This window comes from Oncorhynchus tshawytscha, linkage group LG26 (assembly GCF_018296145.1).
Source record: "Oncorhynchus tshawytscha isolate Ot180627B linkage group LG26, Otsh_v2.0, whole genome shotgun sequence".
Lineage (NCBI taxonomy): Eukaryota > Metazoa > Chordata > Actinopteri > Salmoniformes > Salmonidae > Oncorhynchus > Oncorhynchus tshawytscha.
The window spans coordinates 28,240,130-28,259,743 of record NC_056454.1 but is presented as its reverse complement, the minus strand read 5'-3'; the positions used below and the strand labels follow the sequence as shown (position 1 = coordinate 28,259,743).

Genomic DNA, 19,614 nt, shown 5'->3' with positions numbered 1-19,614 from the left:
TTTCATAAATCCATTTTAGAATAAGGCTGTAACGTAACAAAATTCTGAAAAGGTTTAAGGGTCTGAATATTTTCCAAATGCACTGTAGCTTTGTGTTTGTCATCTGTCATGTCTGTAAATTATGATGATTTAATGTTGTCTAAACTCAGTGCTCTTCAATGCCAGACAAGTTCCTGTAGAAGCCCAAATAAATTAACTGAATTGATCACTATCTTTCACCTTTCTCACATCAACAGTTTTCTCACAATTTTCTGCTAAAATTGGTTATGTCTAATATTCAAAGCCAACAATAGTCAATCATATTATTCATCCAGACATAACATTGTTTGAGGCTTTGGAATTACAACACAAGTCAAAGCTGGTTAATTTAAATTTATACATATATTTTACACGTGAGGACAGTGAAAGCATTTTTTCAAATTCATACATATGTAAAAAAGGTGATATACTGTCCAAATTATATTGTCTATATTACTGTAGACAAAGAGGTTCGAACATTAGCTCAGAGGAAATTAAAAAGAATATAGATACAAAAAAATATGTATATCTGTATAAATATATATTCAAGAGTAACAAAATTGTACTATACATTAAGGAGGATCAAAGACATGAGAAACTCCCGAGAGTAAAAATACAAAAAGGTACATAGATTTTTTTTAAATCCCATCATGAGTCATTACATAAGATCTCAAATCAGTCAAAGATTGTCAGTCATCACTTTCAAAACTCAGATACAGGGAAACCACACATCATCCACAGCACACCTAATACAAAACACTCATACACACGAGAAAAACTGACTCGGTGAGCAGTTTCTTTTTAAAGCTATTTTTCACTGAGTAGTCCATCCTGGTGGATTGGCAATCCCACTTGCGCTGACAACGATGATCAAATTAAGTGAATTTGATGCCCAATCCTGAAGACATGAAGCATATTATAAAAAACATGTTCATTTCAATTCATTTTGTCATGCAAGTGAGCAAAAACATTAATGGCACGTTTAAACAATTGTCATTGTTTAAAATATTTCCCTCATATTATGTCACAAATCTGATCTTTGAGATACATATTGGTGCACTTAGAATGTTTGGGAATTGACATACAGCAGAACTTGCAACTTCTTGACCCTTCCGTCAGTATGCAATCACATATGGAATACTGTTATTCAGTTGGACATACAAGACTGCGTCAATGGTTGATTGTCAATAAGCATATGGAGATATTGGAGAAAATAAAGCATTTCCTGCTTTGAGCAGTGCTCCACTGCATAACAACAATTATTTAACACAAGCATAATATTAATGGTCAAATTAACCTGTGGTCATTAGGATGCATTAAAATGTACCAATAAGAGTCTGTCATTTACCATACTTGGGCTTATAATACAAAGGAGGCTATTTATTCATATATTTGACACTTTATAACCAATCCTGCCCAGCTTTCCTTTTGTCTCTGAAACACATCTTTCTCTATCACTTGTCTGTCTCTCTCCCTCTTCCATCCCTACTCTCCTACACACAGGGCCAGCCCAGTTGCAGAGAGCAGGAACGCTGTTGTCGTTATTCTGCACAAACACTGATCATCAACATCATCTTGTGGTGGATAGACATGCACCAACATTCATTGAAAAAAGCACTTTCAAACTCAAACACACTGGCAAGCAAACCCACACTTTTCTTTTTACACAAAAAGGAAAGAAGTACATGAAATAATGATAAAAATGCAAATAATAATATTAATCACAATAATAAGCAGCATTGGGTCATGTAACTATACGGAAAATATATAAACCAATATAATATATATTTGTACATAGCGTGTTTCAGTATTAAAAAAATCAAAAGGATAATTGTAAGTGTTTACAAAAGGATATATTGTATTTTCTGTATTGCACATAGTCATACTATCACATGTTTCTGCCATGTCTCCATACGGACCGAGGAGACTGTGTGGACACTTGGATGTGTTAACTCTATAATACTGCGCGTGTGGAAGTGGTGCACTAGCAGGTTGGACTTTGAAATGTCAATGTGGCTAAAAAGCACAGCATCAGTAATGTCACAGTACATGACAGTCTTAGAGCAGGTGTACTGTATGTGTTGTGTTGAGACATGGATAGGCGTGACTGCTTACCAAACATGTATGTAATCACGAAATCCATATCCACAACAATGCAATGATTCACACTTGTAGTTCACCTTCCTCAGAACTAGCTCAATAAAACATAGTCATCATAATAATACCGAGAAAGGAATTGATTGACTCAAATAACAATATCATCCATGTATCTGGCAGCTGGCACTTCAACCAAAGGAATTTGTTGTTGTTGCTACGAGTATTTCCCCATCACATCCATTCCCCTGGGTCTGACACTCAAAACAGAATCATTTAGGGGTGGTAAGGGAACAACATATTGGCTCTCTAACCACAAGATGGCGGCATCCCACATCACCTATTTGGAGAAAAAAAACGTGTGAAGTTGAAGGTAGGAGACACACAGCTAGTTAACCTTGGGGGAATCTCTAGACTGCCATGTCAGACCATCTACCTTTGAAAAACATCCAAACAACATTGATAGAAATGTGTAAGATAACCCTGTGGTTTTAGAGGACTTCAGGTGGTTAGCTGCAGAGGACAACCTCATTGCCCCCTCCTAGATTGTGTAGTTCAACCATCCTGCAAAGTGTGCATGTGTATGTGTATTTTGGTAGCTTATTTTGTCACAGCTGTGTGAGAAGTGTTGCGTTTTGATTCTTCCCACTAGTTAATTCAGTCCAGTCCAACCTAACATCCAGCTCAGTCTCCAAAGCACACACTGGTTCTAGTCCCCAAGTCTCAGAAAGGAAGAGACAAGCAAGTGTTTGTGTTTACTTCATGGGGTAAGGTCAACCTGGAAGAAGTGATCTCTGTAAGACCCAGGGCGGAAGGAATGGGATAGAGCACTATGACCACTAGAAACACGCATGGTCACGGTCCCAGCGTCAAACTCTTATCTGAACACTTTTGTAAACCTCCACAGTGCAGTGGGAGCCTTTTAGAAGAACTACCTGCTCTGATGAGTCTTTTTTCATAACAATCCTCTGGCATCATTATCCCATGCCTAGCCCTTGTACAGTTAGTTGTTTCTGGGTCCCAGATCAGGGGTTCTTACTGTAGCCTCTGCTCACGCTGTAGATTCCACACAGTAGTGCTTGAATTGTTGAACAGATGTCAGGCCGTCCTGTTCTCAATATCTCACTCGCTCTCAGTCTCTCAAAACCACATATACAGAGGCACGCACACACACATGAACATACATTCACAGTGGTAGATGGGAGGTTGGCAGACAGGGTCCCAGGTGCTGAGTGTTGATTTGCTGGAGAGAGAGCGAGAGATAAAGAGAGAGGGGGGCATGGTTTAGAAAGCCAACAGTCTGGGCTCTTCTACACATACACAGGCTCACAGCCCTCCCCTTGCTCTTCCTCCTCCTCTTCCTCCTCAGGGCCCATGCTGCTGGCTCCACTGTGGCTGGGAGGCCCCTGGCTGTGGCTGGTCTCTGGGGGCTTGGGATAGCGGAAGGGGCAGCCGTTGTCATCAAAGAACCTGCGGAAGGTGAACTCGTAGAAGGCGTGCTCCGGGTGTTTCCCGTGTGGGGTGCAGAGGGTCTCCCAGGCCCGGGTGCTGTCTCCGCTATCACTCCACGCCCCGGGACCCCCATCCTCCTCCACTGGGTCGAAGTTGGATGTGTCCATGGGGTGGGCTATCTTGGGCCGGTAGGGGGCGGGCTGGGTGCGCAGGTTGCTGGAGAAGTCCATCTGGTCGAAGAAGGGGTGAGTCTTGATCTCGCCGGCGCCGTTGCTCCCAAGACGTTCCTCTGGGGAGCAGCAGAGACGGCCGATGATGTCGACAGCCTCGGGGCTGAGCTTGATCTGCGGGGGCACCTGCAGCGTGCTCTCCCAGTTTATCACCTGAAGAGGAAAGGGAAGGGGGAGACCGTGAGGATAAAGTATGTTTCAGAGCTGCAATTGAGGAGTGATATGGTATTTCCACATTCAGTAGTTTTACTGAGCCGTGAGTCGACTGACTACTAACCTTAATCTGTGTCTCGGTGGGTGTCGGGGCCAGGAAGGGGGGCTGTCCCACCAGCATCTCAAACAAGATCACTCCCACACTCCACCAGTCACACAGCTGGGTGTACCCTGCAAGGACAACACCACAACTGCTCACTAACAAGATTATAATAGGCTTCTTTATTTCATATATCAAACATACAACTACTCCACCATGCCCGGTCTTGCCCTCACCTTTGCGCAACAACACCTCAGGGGCGATGTAGTTGGGCGTGCCCACCAGAGAGTGTGCCAGGCAGCGCTGGTGTTGCCGTGTCGCCCGCTGCTCTAGGGTCTGCAGCCGGTCGCCACAACGACAGTTGGACACGTCGTCCCAGAAGTCACTGGGCTCCATGCTGTCCTGTCTGATGTGGCTCCCTGGAGAGAGGAGAGGATATTACATATAGATCATATCAAGGGGAAGCCGTCTATACAAAAGCATCTACGCAGTGAAAGAACCTGTTCTTTGTCTTGTCCCTTGCTCACCTTTCTGATAGTACTTGGAGTTGTGCGTCCAGCGGAAGCCAGTGCAGAGGCCAAAGTCGGTCAACTTGATGTGTCCGTCCAGGTCGATGAGGATGTTGTCCGGCTTGATGTCGCGGTGGATGAAGCCCATCTTGTGGACACTCTCGATGGCCAGCGTCAGCTCAGCCACGTAGAAGCATGCCAGCGGCTCGGGGAAGATGCCCATGCGGATCAGCAGGCTCATCATGTCTCCTCCGGGGATGTAGTCCATGACAAAGTAGAGGCTGTCCCGGTCCTGGAACGAGTAGTACAGACGCACCACCCACTCGTTGTCTGCCTCCGCCAGGATGTCACGCTCAGCCTTAGGGTTAGAAAGAATAAGAAAACACTTTATTGTCCATTCCACACCAAACGCTGAAATGTGCTTTTGGCATCACAATAACATGGAAACATCACCAGGTGCAACGCGTCATCATGATAATTTGCCTTCAGCTTTACCTTGACGTGGGCCACCTGGTTGCGGTTGAGCACGTCCTTCTTGCGCAGCGTCTTCATGGCATACAGGGCTCCCGTGTCCACCTTGCGGGTCAGGCACACCTCACCGAAGGCCCCGATCCCCAACGTCTTGATCTTGATAAACATGGCCTTGTCCATCTTGGCACGGCGCAGCCGGTTGTAGTTGGACTCCTTCTGGTTAAGCATCTTCCTCATCTGCTCCTGCTCCGCCTCTGATAGGCCAGCCTGGAGGAAGGGGGAGGGGAAGAATAAAAAGGTTGAGTTGCCTTGGTAAAATACTGTATACATACCTTACTACTATTATATTATATTTTATGTTGCTAATGTCTCAATCAACTGTGAATGTAGGGGGAAAAAATATCTAATGTATTACTTGACTAGTAAAAGCCATTTTTTGTTTGTATGATTTCATAACATTCTATCAAAAGGACTGAACCCTGAGTTTTTCTAAATGTTTTGGAGAAGCTGTTACATATAAAGCCATGCACTCATTGACTCCCATTCTAGGCATGTAGGGTTTTTGAGGTGTAGGGTCTTGAGGACAACATAGGTCCTCAAAACCTTTAGGTCTCTCTCTGTCTCACCTTGGACATCTCCTGCTCTAGCTGCAGCCTGCGGTTCAGTTTCTGCTGGTGAGTCTTCATCACATTCTCCACATGCTGCTCCATGTAGAACTTGAAGGCGAAGGGCGAGTAGCTTTTAATGCGCGACTCCCTCTTCTCCTGATCACGTCCATTCTTCCTCACTGGCACCGGCGATGTCTGGATCTGCTTCTTGTTTTTCACTGCCTTCTCTCCTTTCCCAGACTTGGTCTTCTCTTTCACCTGGCTCTCCTCTGCCTTTCCTCCTCCACTACCACCATGTGGCCTAGAAGGAGTGTTGAGGTCTGGGGCTCCACACATAGCTCCTCCTGGTCCCTCCAGGGGCCCTGCCTCTGAAGCAGCCCCAGACATGTGCAGGGTTTTGGGGTAGGGAGGTGGTGGACAGCGGGTCTCCTGGGCATGCTCCAGAGAGTAGGCCTCTTCAGGCATGTAGGCAAGGGGCTCAGATGCTTCCTGAGCAGCCAACCAGCCAGGGTGACATGGCCCCACAGCAGTCTTCGGCTCGGGCCTCATTACTCGGATGCTCTTCACTGGCTGCTGGATGGGGGGCGAAGTCACTGCTGTGATGGTGTTGGGTTGTCCCAGGGACGGGTCCTGCTTGCCAGGAGCTGGGGTGACCAGGGTGGGTCGGACGTTGTTTGGGGGCACTGACCGGTTGTTGAAGGAGTTGGTCCTACTGGGGACCCGCACCTCTCCCCGGAAGGGCCCCTGAGGCTGGGGCTGCCTGGCTGGAGGGGCCCCCTCAGGCCCCTGGGGACCAGCCCAGTGGTGCTGGTGCTGCTCGTACAGGTCCAGGTTAAGGCTGGCTCTAGAGGGTGTGAGCAGGTCAGAGAAATCTGGCCCCAGGGCAGCGGCGGCTCCACCGGGTGAGCGGGACATCATGTGGACCTGGTGTGAGGTTGGGCTGGACTGCTGGGGGTGGGGCGGTATGTACATGTTAGGAGGGTACCCTCCCCCATTCTGGCCCATGACCCCTTTCCCCTGCATGTTGACGTAGTTGTCGGGTGCCAGCGGCGGCATCTTGTTCTGGAAGGAGGCACTCCTCTGCACGCCGTAGCTTGAGGGCTCCAACATGTGAGGCCGGACGTGGCCATAGTCGTAGTGGGGTCCTGGGACAGGGCCTCCTGGTGCCTGGGGCTGGAGCTGCAAGGGCTGGCTGGGGACGCTGTAGCCCATCATGGCCTGCTCCATACTGCCTGGATAGGCATTCTGCGTGGTGCCTGGGGTATACATGGGGTTCCCTGGATTGGCTGGAGGGTAGGCTGCCATGGCTGGAGTGTAGGCTCCCATGCTGAGAGGGCGTCCCATGGGGTTACCTATGGCAGGGCCCTGTACCGCAACCGAGGGGGGCATCATGTAGTTCATGACAGGAGGGGTGCCCATGTAGGCGCCCTCTGGCCCATAACCAGCACCCTCATACATCGGCGCCCCCATCTGGTGGTAGGGAGGCATGGCGCCCTCACTTGTTCCCTCCAATGGTGGTCTGTGGTCCATTGAGTTTGGAATGCCCCCTTTGCCTGTGGACAGAAATCATAGTGGGGAGTGAGTTCATATCCTTACTGCATTTCAAACTTTATGTGCATATATTTAGAATGTACCGTGCATTCGGATACTATTCAGACCCCTTCACTTTTCCCATATTTTGCTACATTACAGCCTTATTCTAAAATGGATTAAATAAAACATTTTCCTCATGAATCTACACACAATAACCCATAATGACAAAGTGAAATCAGGTTTTTAGACATTTTTGCAAATGTATTACAAATAAAAACTGGAAATATCTTATTTAGATAAGTATTGCTATGAGATTTGAAAATGAGCTCAGGTGCATCCTGTTTCCATTTATCATCCTTGAGATGTTTCTGCAGTCCACTTGTGGTAAATACAATTGACTGGACATTTGGAAAGGAACACACCTGTCTATATAAAGGTCCCACAGTTGACAATGCATGACAGAGCAAATACCAAGCCATGAGGTGGAAGGAATTGTCCGTAGAGCTCCGAGACAGGATTGTGTCGAGGCACAGATTTTTTATTTTTTTTTAACCTTTATTTAAGATCTGGGGTAGGGTACCAAAAATGTCTGCAGCATTGAAGGTCCCCAAGAACACAGTGGCCTCCATCATTCTTAAATGGAAGAAGTTTGGAACCACCAAGACTCTTCCAAGAGCTGGACGCCCTGCCAATCTGAGCAATCGGGTAGAAGGGCCTTGGTCAGGGAGATGACCAAGAACCCCATGGTCACTCCGACAGACATCCAGAGTTCCTCTGTGGAGATGAGAGAACCTTCCAGAAGGACCAACATCACTGCAGCACTCCACCAATCAGGCTTTTATGGTAGTGGCCAGACAAAAGCCACTCCTCGGTAAAAGGCACATGACAGCCTGCTTGGAGTTTGCAAAAGGCACCTAAAGGACTCAGACCGTGAGAAACAAGATTCTCTGCTCTGATTAAACCAAGATTGAACTCTTTGGCCTGAATGCCAAGCGTCACATCTGGAGGAAACCTGGCACCATCCCTACGGTGAAGCATGGTGGTGGCAGTATCATGCTGTGGGGGTGTTTTTAAGCTGCAGGGACTGGGAGACTCGTCAGGAGAGGGAAAGATAAACGGAGCAAAGTATAGAGTGATCCTTGATAAAAACCTGCTCCAGAGCGCTCAGGACCTCATACTGGGATGAAGGTTCACCTTCCAACAGGACAACGACCCTAAGCACACAGCAAAGACAACACAGCAGTGGCTTCGGGACAAGTCTCTGAATGTCCTTGAGCAGCCCTGCCAGAGCCCGGACTTGAACCCGATCGAACATCTCTGGAGACAGATCTTGAGAATATCTGCAGAGATGAATGAGATAAACTCCCCAAATACAGGTGTGCCAAGCTTGTAGAGTCATACCCAAGAAGGCTCGTGGCTGAAATCGCTGCCAAAGGTGTTTCAACAAAGTACTGAGTAAAGAGTCTGAATACTTATGTAAATGTCATATTTCCATTTTTTACTTTTAATACATTTGCAAACATTTCTATCAACCTGTTGTAGCTTTGTCACCAATTTAATCCTTTTTAGAATAAGACTGTACATTTATGAAATGTGGAACAAGTAAAGGGGTCTGAATACTTCCCGAATGCACTGTATGTGCATGAGTTGTATTACCTGGTGAGGTCTGTTTGATGACCTGGACGATGAGTTCATTGCGGGGGTCCAGGTATCCCATCTTACTGATGTAATCCAGAGCAGCCTCAATGTTTCTGCTGCCCGTCTGCTTCAGAGCCCGCACCGCCATTTCCTGGTGGCAAAACAACGGTGTTGAAAAGACACTGATAAATCATTGAGAGACTGTGACTGATGACACTCATCCATCTCATTTTGTGGAACAGATTGCATTATTTTAGTGCCAGATAGTGTATAGCCTCTTCTGTTGTCATTGTCTCTTCTATTGTCAACCATGCACACATAAGGACATGATGATTTAAACAGCCGCTTAGCAGGCCTTGCACCTGCATCCTCTTCTCCTGGGGTCATGCACCAGCCACTTCCTGAGCCACACACACAACAACATAAAACAGAGAACATAGAACCTTTCCTTTTACCTTCTTTCAACAGCACGCTATTTTTATGACAAGGACCTCTACGGTGACAGTCCTGTACCATACTGTAGTACATATTTTAGGATTTATATAAAGATCATGCAGGTTATCCTACTATTTTCATACTGGCTGATAGGCAATGTACAAACAACAACAGCCATTAAACATCAGTGAGTGAGACGTGAAAATAAACACGACACAAGCTGTGACCGTTCTTTAACTAGGCGACGCACACCTACATGAGGAAATACCCCTTAATGTCATATGACCTCACTCTAAAGACATTCAACCCATACCTCAGTGTGGCCCTCAGTCAACACAGGCATTCAGCCCCACACTGCCTCCGCTTGTAAGTTAGAGAACTTCAACCAAATCCTCCTGCTCATCTGAAAGAACCACTGGAGGTTGTTGTTTAAAACATAGAATCAAGACTAATCTTGATGATGTTGAATATGAATATTACATTTGACAGAAAATAAACTAGAGCTAGGGTTGTGGCGGTCATTCATTTTTGTCAGCCGGTTATTGTCATGCATAAGACTGCCGGTCTCAAGGTAATTGACCGTTAATTGACATAAACACATTTAGCATCTCCAGACCTCCACGCATTCAAGCTGCTGATGTGCGCCTTTGGAACGTCTGCATGAAAGAAAAGTTAGAAATCAATTGAATATATACCATCACCAATGAATGTAATTTCAGCAGGTCTAAAGAAACATTATTATTTGAAGAAAATGTATTTCAGAAGAACAAAATGTGAGTTGGCCTACTGTATGTTATCTGGCTATGTGCCATGCTATAGGCTGTTTGCTTGTTCATTTAGCAGACAAGATATGCTTATGAGTCATGTTCCATTATTTGATATTATTTTATAGTAATAAGAATATAATTGAACAGCTGAATAAAATAGAAAGTATATTTTTCCAATTCCTGGAGTGAGAGTGCACATATGAAGTGGCTATGTTGAGCGTAAAAGTAATCATTTGAAACCAGTCCTATTCACTAGATTTAGACGTATTTGTCAACTGTAGTTGAGAAGGATACAAACCTTAAAATGTCTTAGAAATCAAAAGATATATGGGCTGCATGATGAAACTATAGGATAGAGGACTTTAGAAAGTCACAAAAATATGTTCTAATTTTAACCCATCAGACTATATAGACTAAGTTTAATCTTGTCTTTACTAATATGTCAAATTAGTTTTGATTTACAATGTCCCATTATTAAATGGGCAGAAATTGAGGCCACTTTCCTGTTGGTTTGTTTAGGTTACTCCGGTTACTTCACCACGCGCAACTGGTGATATTCTGCCCAAACTGTATGCCATGGGCTCTGTTCCCACCCTGTTTCTACAGCTACTCGGTGCTTCAGTTGGGAAACCAAGTGAAATCTGTTTGGAAACATGGATAGTAACATGTTTTCACACCTAAACATTTCATGAAACTGTTGCCACCCCCTCTCTCTGTGTGCTGGAGAAAGGAACGAAGAAGAGAGGAGATGGAAATGCACAGTAGTGAGATATTCTCTAGCTATAAGGTCATGTGTCAGCCTATTAACTACGAAAATAAATAAAATGCCCTATTACTAGGCTATTCAAAATCAAATTCACTACAAACTGTAGACTAACTTAATTTAGGATAGACCAATTATACCAAAGATATCTTAAAATCAGTATTTTTGTGTAATATGCAGTGTATTGTATAACAGCACAGAAATGTTAATTCTGTTTTTGTTTTGGGGGGGTGTCTTCGACTCATTACGGCTTGGGCCTATGAATATGCATAAGTTCTAATATGCATATGGATGTTTTGAATTAATCATTACCTTAGAAAGTGCTGTCTATTTCTTTGTATTAGACTTTGAAGCAATATCCACAACAACCATGTTTTCCACTTAGTTTCAACCCATTGTTGAATTTCTTTCTTCAAATTGATCATCACAGTGAGGTGAGTTTTAGAAGCAGATATTGTTTTAATTTTAGATTGCGTTTATGTCAGAGTGGTTAGAGGGTCAATAGAACCCTGACTACCAGGCCATTTGCGACCTGATGATCGTTAGCGAGTTGGGTACTACTAACGCATATACAGAGTGCATAAGAGGAGGTTACAGATGACTCAACGGTCACTTAGAATTTGACTGCAGTCATGGCAGTCACCGCAACAACCCTAACTAGGGCTAAACACATTTTAAGGACTGAAGTGGACTTTAAACTAGTTTAAAGAGACTAATGCAGCCATCCACAGGTTCTGACACAGACTGGGTGCTTCCATTTGCAGGGAGGAAACTTAAGGGTTTAAAAACAGGGCTGCATAGCGACAGAGTACAATCAGCTCTCAGAACCAGGAAACAACGGAGCCACAGATATTCTACACAATGTGTGTGTACATCAGAGTGGGCCTGCCCATATCACTGAACCAAAACACACTCTTTCCCTCCCTTTCCCTCACGCATAACACACACATACTAGCGTACAGGCACAGGAAACCGAAAATAAACACTCACTTCCACAGGCCAGGAAGTAAAGAATTCCAGCTATTTGGAAATCTGTATTTTTGGGTGACTTTTCCTCCCATTGCTCTCCTTCCCTCTCACATACTCTCATCTTCTCCCTCTGTTTGTCTACTGGACTCATGTGCCTAAAATATCCTCAACCACATTTGCACCCTTGTTATAATGGTTACAGCAACAAGCCAGGGAGTTCTCAAACACACACACACACACAAGGCCTCTGTCACATCCTGTTAACCTCATCATTACATAAAGGCAGCGACCACATCATTTCATATGTCAGAGGTTTAATATGCTTAGTGTGCATAAGATTCCTGTCTCCCCTCCACTCCGCCAGGCCCGCCCCTTGTACAGTAATAGTGCAGTCGCTGTACACATGAAGGAAGGTGGAGGAGAGGAAAAGAGCTCCTCCACACTCCACCCCTCCCAGTGGCCCCTCCTCGCTCCCCACCAAAACATTTCCTCTTTTACTGTGATTATGTAACTTGCCGCAGCGCTGTGTAATTTGTGGCTGGAGGAGGAGAGGCTGCTGATAAGAATAAGGCCAGAGGGCCCTTGGGGATGGAGGGGGGTTGAGACTAGAGAGGCTACTCACTACAGTGGCCATTATGGCTGTGGAATGTGTAGGAAAATACGGGCCCGGGCCCACACTCAATGGTCTGTTCAGTGGCCCCTAGGTTACAGTCGCCTAAAAAGACCAGGACCGTCCATCATACGACACGCCTGGTGGCTGGTCCAGAAAACTAAAAGCATTTATGTAAAGGGCGGAGGACTAATTAAGTTGCTAAATGGTCGTAATGTTGTTGTTAATGTCTTTACTGGACCCGTTCCTCGGTCCGACTGGGTTAACTTGAGGAGGCCGTCCTAGGACAAACACAGTACCAGGCGACCGCAGCTTCGCTCACTGAGACACCATATCTACAATCCATCACTATGATGGTGAAAGCCAGACGACAGACAGTCAAAGTCAGTAGGCAGGAAAAGAGTTGCATCTATCTGGCTTGTGTCTTTCTTCCCTCCCTCTCGCCCCACTATCTCTAATTCTACTGTGCCGAGGTCTGAGGAGCGTTTTTTCCCTAGCACAGACTTCAGTTAAGCATTCTTTAAAATGAGAGTGCTGCCATCACAGGGCCTGTCCTCAGGCCTGTCCTGAAGACTTCAACCACAGTATTGAGTCTGATTATAGTAACTGGTATCTGGCCAGTCAAAGTGCTTGGAACACACAGAGCCCTTTAAAATGCCCTGATCTTCGGACACTTATTGGTGTTTAAAGAGACTGAACTCTGCTGAACAGCCTGACCCTTATTACTTAGAAATACTCAGAGAAATTGCATCCCTGTAATAAGGCTATCCATATCTGAAATATAGTAGGCTTTATTTCTTTAGGCGAAAGGTGAGCATGTGTGAGCTGACAATTTCCTGCAGAAACCTTCGCTCTCCTCTTCTATCTCTCTCTGGAGTGGACAAGACATTCACTCGTTCCAAAAGAAGATGAAGAAACCAACTGATATTTTAAAATTTCTTCGTTCCACATTATGTAACCATTGTACTGTACTCTGGATATTATGACGTTGAATGGCGCTTTCAGCATCCACATTTGTGAGTTATGTTAGGCACTTACAGGACATGATTATAGAACCAGCATTTAAGCTGAGACATTGATACAGACGAGAGCAGATTCTCCCACTTGAAAGCGCACAGACACTCACTCACTCTCCAGTCCTCACCTGGTCACAGCCAGCATTGACCAACTCCTGCAGCATCTGTCGGTTGACGTCTCCAGCAGGGTGGGCGGAGCCAGAGGGGCCAGACTCATTGGCAAAGGGCATGAGGGACCTGCGGATCTCTCTCAAAGCGGTCTGGTAGTTGTTGAACTTCTGAGGGGGCCGGAGCTGCTGCTGGCGACTCCCGGGGTCTTTGCCCTTGCTTTCGGTCCCGCGGCCGCCCTCACCCCAGGAGCTGCCCCCATGGAGGGCCTGGCTCACCAGCTTGGCTGGCTGCTTCAGCCCCTCCTTGATCTCCTGGAGGCGCTGGCGCGTGTTGCCCACATACGGAGCAGCGGGGAACGTCTTGGGCCTCATGACACTCCCCTGTTTTAGTATCTAGCCTAGGGAACTCACACCCAAACAGACACCCACAACTGACGCACTGACACAACACTGGTAAGCTTGCGCTGGAACTCTGTGACCTAAATAGATAAGGCCCTCCAGTAGGAGAGATTATGTTTCCTCCTCTCTTTCTCTTGGTCAAGGTTTTTGTTTCTCTGTGTTGCTGGCTCCTACTGATAGGATTCAAACTGGCGTTCCATGTTGTGTGTTTTAGGGATCACACTCATTCATATTCCAAGTCATGTGAGGGGTCACAAGGATGCCCTTGGCCCAAACCACTCTGGCTCCCTTCTGTACCTGTGGAGCAAGACCAGAGCAGAAAACGTTACTAAAATGTCACTGTATGGGTAAGGTCAAGATGTGTGTGTGGTCATGGTGGCCTAGGGTTACATTAGTTACACACATCTCATCAACTGTTGGGGAACTTCTCCTGTGTGATCCAATATTAACACCCCTTTGCAGTTTTATCTCCAAGAACATCGTCTACATTCTATTGTGGCAGTGCTACTCTCTGGGGCATAATAGGTGTGAAGGAAGCATATTTATCTGTGCACACGTGGAATAGTCACATAGCAACAACAATGTATTATTGCGGTGTAATTGTGTAACATAGCTTTTGTGGTGTAAAACCCTATTATTGATGTATGATCGTGTATAACATTTTATTAATGTATTGGACCTGTGTAACTTAGGCATGTTCAATTATGACAATTATTAAAATATAGGTGGTTAGCTTAGAGTGTTTGAGGCGTTTTCTGACACAAACACAGCACTCACTGTGAGTGTAGTTTTTCTAAGCAAACACATATTTAGGATGGTAGTGCCAAGCACCATAGCAATCTCCAGAATATTTAACCTCAGCTCCCATTCTTGCTTTGCGTGCCACATCTGACCCATAGCATTCCATTCCACAAGTGACGACAAGAAAACTCATACCATTGCATCACGGGGCAGAGCGGACCAAAATAAACAACAGAAAAATAGATTTCCACTGAAAAACAACAGAGAGGAGAGTAGAGACAGGGTCTCCTACTTACAAGGCTCATACATGTTTTAAACCCACTAGTAGGAACAGTGGGCTGGCCTGCAGTTGACAGAGTGTACTCATGTGTATAGTGTACAGATGAATCAGTGATTGCTTTTCTACGTGTATAATGTCATTTTCTATGCTTGATTGTGTGTTTTTATGTATACGCTGAGCCACAACCAACATTTTCCCACGGGATAATAAAGTAATTATGTTATCAACCTATCTGATCTCGGCAAAATATCTAATTGTGATTTTTTTTCTCTCCAAATATTGAGATTTGACATGCAAAATATATAAAAAAGAACTGGAATGATTTTTATTAAGATGCAAAGTGGAACACAGCATCGTGCTTGTTTGGAACAATCTGTTGACTGCATTTGACCCAACAGAACATCATGCACACTTATAATGAATCTAACAGCAAGGAAGAAGTGAGCCCGGCCATTTTAGCAAAAAAACGCCCTTTTTTGGCTTGTTATTTTGGCATTAATTCGTGTCACATCTCAGTTTGAAAACAATGTCCCCCCCCCAAAATTCCTTGATTTAAAAAAGCTGCATACAAACATGGTCTCTTTCTTGAGTAAGGCAGCTCCAAAATGCAGGTGTTTCAGCCTAGCTCAGTGCTTTCTGTGGTGGATGGACAGGCAGCGGAAATACAGAGTGTAGGCGTTGGTAATCGACTCCAGTTGCGCCGTGATTGGCTCAGTGTTGTGTCACTCATGGGGACACTATGTCCCACCAAATCTACAGGGACAGCTAGACAGTTCAGGCCCCCTTGGGTGCTGCCATAGATTTACATGAGAAGTGCCTGTCCAAGAACACTCAAGGTCATTGGCCACAGATAAAAACGGCTTCAAATCACGTTATATCTACCGTAGCTTTGATTGGACTGATCATGTCAACATCATACTTTCACAATCTTAGCTAACAAGCAGTCATCCTCATGAATTATGACAATCTCCTGGCAAATCCATTTCAATCCATGTCATATGAAGATAAATTATAGATTAAACCTATCGGTGCTCATTGGGCCATTGGACAAAACATTGCTCAACAAGTCTGAAATCGCATATTCAAGAATGAGTGGTTTGGAAGGAATCGATGGCTAACTGCAAGAGTTTAGAAGCAATCACTATTTTGCTTCCCCTGCCTGCTATTAGGTGGAGAGGGTGTGTGGTCCAAGTCTGGATTTATGGATTTAAAACATCGGTCTGAAAGGGTCTCCTTTCCAAGTTTAAAAGGATGAACATTCACAAGCAACACCATGGGCCAAAACAGGTTGAATTACATTGGTGTGTTCAAGACAACTGGGAACTTGGAACTCCGGCCTCTTTCTAGAGCTCCGACCTTAAGATCACTGACATCATGACTCTGAGTTACCAGTTGTCTTGAAAGCACCATAAATCGAGAGATTGCCAGACTTTGATGACAAAGTTTGCCCACAAGAAGGACCACCACGTTCAAGTGATCACAGCAATGGTGAGTCCAAAAATATGTCTTGTATACTGCTGCATAAATGTAATATGCCAGGAAGATCCACTACATGACCAAAAGTATGTGGACACCTCATCAAACATCTCATTCCAAAATCAAGAGCATTCAAATGTAGTTGGTCCCTATTTGCTGCTATAACAGCTTCTACTCTTCTGTGAAGGCTTTCCACTAGATGATGATGGAACATTGCTGCGGGGACTTGTTTCTATTCAGCCACAAGAGCATTAGTGAGGTCGGGCATGGATGTTGGGCGATTAGGCCTGGCTCGCATTCGGCGATCCAATTCATCCTAAAGGTGTTCGATTGGGTTGAGGTCTGGGCTCTGTGCAGGCCAGTCAAGTTCTCCACAAACCATTTCTGTATGGACATTGCTTTGTGCACAGGGGCATTGTCATGCTGAAACAGAAAAGGGCCTTCCCTAAACTGTTGCCACAAAGTTAGAGGCACGGAATCCTGTAGTATGTCATTGAATGCTATAGCATTAAGATTTCCCTACACTGAAACTAAGGGGCCGAGCCTGAACCATGAAAAAACAGCCACAGACCATTATTTCTCCTCCACCAAACTTTACAGTTAGCACTATGCAGTCGGGAAGGTAGCGTTCTCCTGGCATCCACCAAACCGGTCCCATTTTGTGAGCTTGTGTGGACTACCATTTCACAGCTGTTGCTCCTAGACAATTCCACTTCACAGTAACAGCCCTTACAGTTGACCGGGCCAGCTCTAGACTTGTTGGAAAGGTGGCATCCTATGACGGTGGCACGTTGAAAGTCACAGAGCTCTTCAATAAGGTCACTCTACTGACAATGCTTGTCTATGGAGATTGCATGGCTGTGTGTTCAATTTTATACACTTGTCAGCAACGGGTGTGGCTGAAATAACCAAATCCAGTCATTTGAAGGGGTATTGTTGCCTCTACCTTCTTAACCTTTGTGCTGTTGTCTGTGCCCAATAATGTCTGTACTGATTTATACTGCTACCATGTTGTACAGCGACAGAATTCAGAATGTTGCTACCATGCTGTGTTGTCAAGTGTTTATGCCTTTCTCTGTTGTTGTCTAGGTCTCTCTTTATGTAGTGTTGTCTCTCTTGTCATGATGTGTGTTTTGTCCTATTTTTATATTCATTTTTAATCCCAGCCCCCGTCCCCGCAGGAGGCCTTTTGGTAGGCCGCCATTATAAATAAGAATTTGTTCTTAACTGACTTGCATAGTTAAATAAAGTTTAAATATATATTTTTTTAAATCCACATACTTTTGTATATATAGTGTATGTCAGTAGCTAATAACGTTATCTTAAGTGTATGATGTGTAGTAAGCTGCTAGTAGCCAATGTGTCTCATCCTAATTATTTGGTCCTTCTCCCCCTCAGTACTTAGCCTACTGTTCTGACTTGGTGGTGCACATGTAGCCTATTGCCTGTTGTAGAGAAATGTAATCATTGAATATTGTAAGAGCTTTCCTTGTCTGCTTATTTATCATATGGTTCTGACTTGGTGTACTGGGAGCATATTGTAATAATGGCCCATATTCTGAATTCTGACGCTGTACATTTCAAAAGTGCTGAACAAATAGTTATGACTACTTGCTCATTGTCTTAATCGAAATGATGGCTTGCCTCTTATATGCTCATCCTTCCATTATGCGATAGTTTGTACATTCAATTGTTTTATTGCTTATATAGGTCTCATTAGTATCTTATTCATAATTTTTGGCAATGTCGGAATGATTTCATTGTTTTGCTTACTTTGTGTATTATAATAAGCTGATGTGTTTTTCTTCACGATGACGGGATACTATATAATGTTGTTGGGTCTGTAACCATGTTTGCCAGTGACAGTCTCTTGCCATTCAAATATATATATTTTTAACAATACATTCAGTAATGGACCCATGTAATTCCAGCTGATATTGCGAGGGTTGTTTTGTTTGCGCAATGCGTTGTCTGCGCGTCGGTATATTGTCTATAAAAGTGGATCCTCCTGGTTGTATTTCCCTTACTTTTTAGACCACATAGGCATTATAAAATGTTGTGTAGTGGCTTTGCTGGCATACATCTAAAAAAAGAATTGGTCGAGTTTGTCCCACCAAGATTTACATGCTAAAATCGCCACTATGAACCCCGTCCATCACAGTGAAAAGTAAAAAATGGTTGTTTCAATATTCTTACCATATTGATCACTTCGTGGGTTTTCTTGTCGAGGTTGTGATTAGTTTAACATTTCGAGTGAAAGAACGTGGGGCCTTCTCAATTTAGCGCTGGAAGCAACGCAACTCCACAGCCTGGAGCAGCCCGACATTCCAATGAAGGGAGAATTTCAGTCCCAGCAGTCTTTCTCTGGCCGAAAGCTGGTCGCGTTGGAAGAAATCCGAGGCTTTATCTTCAATTTAAATAAAATGCAGTACTAATAACTTTTATTTCTGTGTCTTCATCAAAATAGTTAGGCTTTCCCAAAATATGAAGTTGTTAACTTACCATGAGATAGATGTATCATTCAGATTGAATCCGATAAAGAATCCAACCAAATGCACTTTTCGGGAAACTTTAAATCCAATCATTTGTTGCACAACACATACGATAATTTATCGAACTTTCTCTTAACGGTAGGCCCGAGTAAATATCATGAAGAGACTCCATTTTCTCCCAACTCCAGGCAGAATTAGAATTCAGTACAAAATTGGACGACACTTACTGCATTGTTAACATTCCTGGAGTCACGTGAGAGACAAATGCACGTCAGCGCCACACATATTATAGGCGGTGCTTCCTACATGCATTTAGCTATATAATAATTACAACTTGGAAATTGATTCTTGCATTTAGCAAAACCAACTAAATGTGTTCTGTACAAGAATAATATGAACCACACAAGATATTAATATTTGGTTTATATTCATAGGCAGATAATGAACACAACAAATAACCCTTGACATCAAAAGGAGGCTGATAATCATTTGCATCATGGAATAGGGCAGGCTATGGGTCTTACATGCTTTTCATACACAAGAACATTGCACAGGTAAATAACAATCAAGAGTAGTGCAACAAATTCACCTTTTGAAATGAATTGTAAAGAATGAAATACCGAGAATCTCACTGCCGATCGGTACACAATAGTAGGATGTCGTTCTTTATGTTTACAGAAGAAAAGCTGTACCTGCTACATGTCGACCCGGTCTAATGATTGTACTTGTAGAATAGATAGGCTTGTCAGT

General features: G+C 44.3%; 1 protein-coding gene across 1 annotated transcript; it reads right to left on the bottom strand.

Moving 5' to 3' along the window:
• Positions 1–357: 357 nt before the first annotated feature.
• Positions 358–14,051, bottom strand: LOC112225487 (serine/threonine-protein kinase LATS2). Its single transcript, XM_024389490.2, has 8 exons — positions 13,495–14,051; positions 8,825–8,957; positions 5,654–7,188; positions 5,052–5,294; positions 4,575–4,914; positions 4,284–4,466; positions 4,072–4,178; positions 358–3,947 (listed from the first exon to the last, which is right to left on the bottom strand). The coding sequence occupies exons 1-8, from the start codon at positions 13,846–13,848 to the stop codon at positions 3,423–3,425; spliced, it is 3,420 nt and encodes a 1,139-aa protein (XP_024245258.1). The 5' UTR covers positions 13,849–14,051; the 3' UTR covers positions 358–3,422.
• Between the last annotated feature and the right edge of the window lie 5,563 nt (positions 14,052–19,614).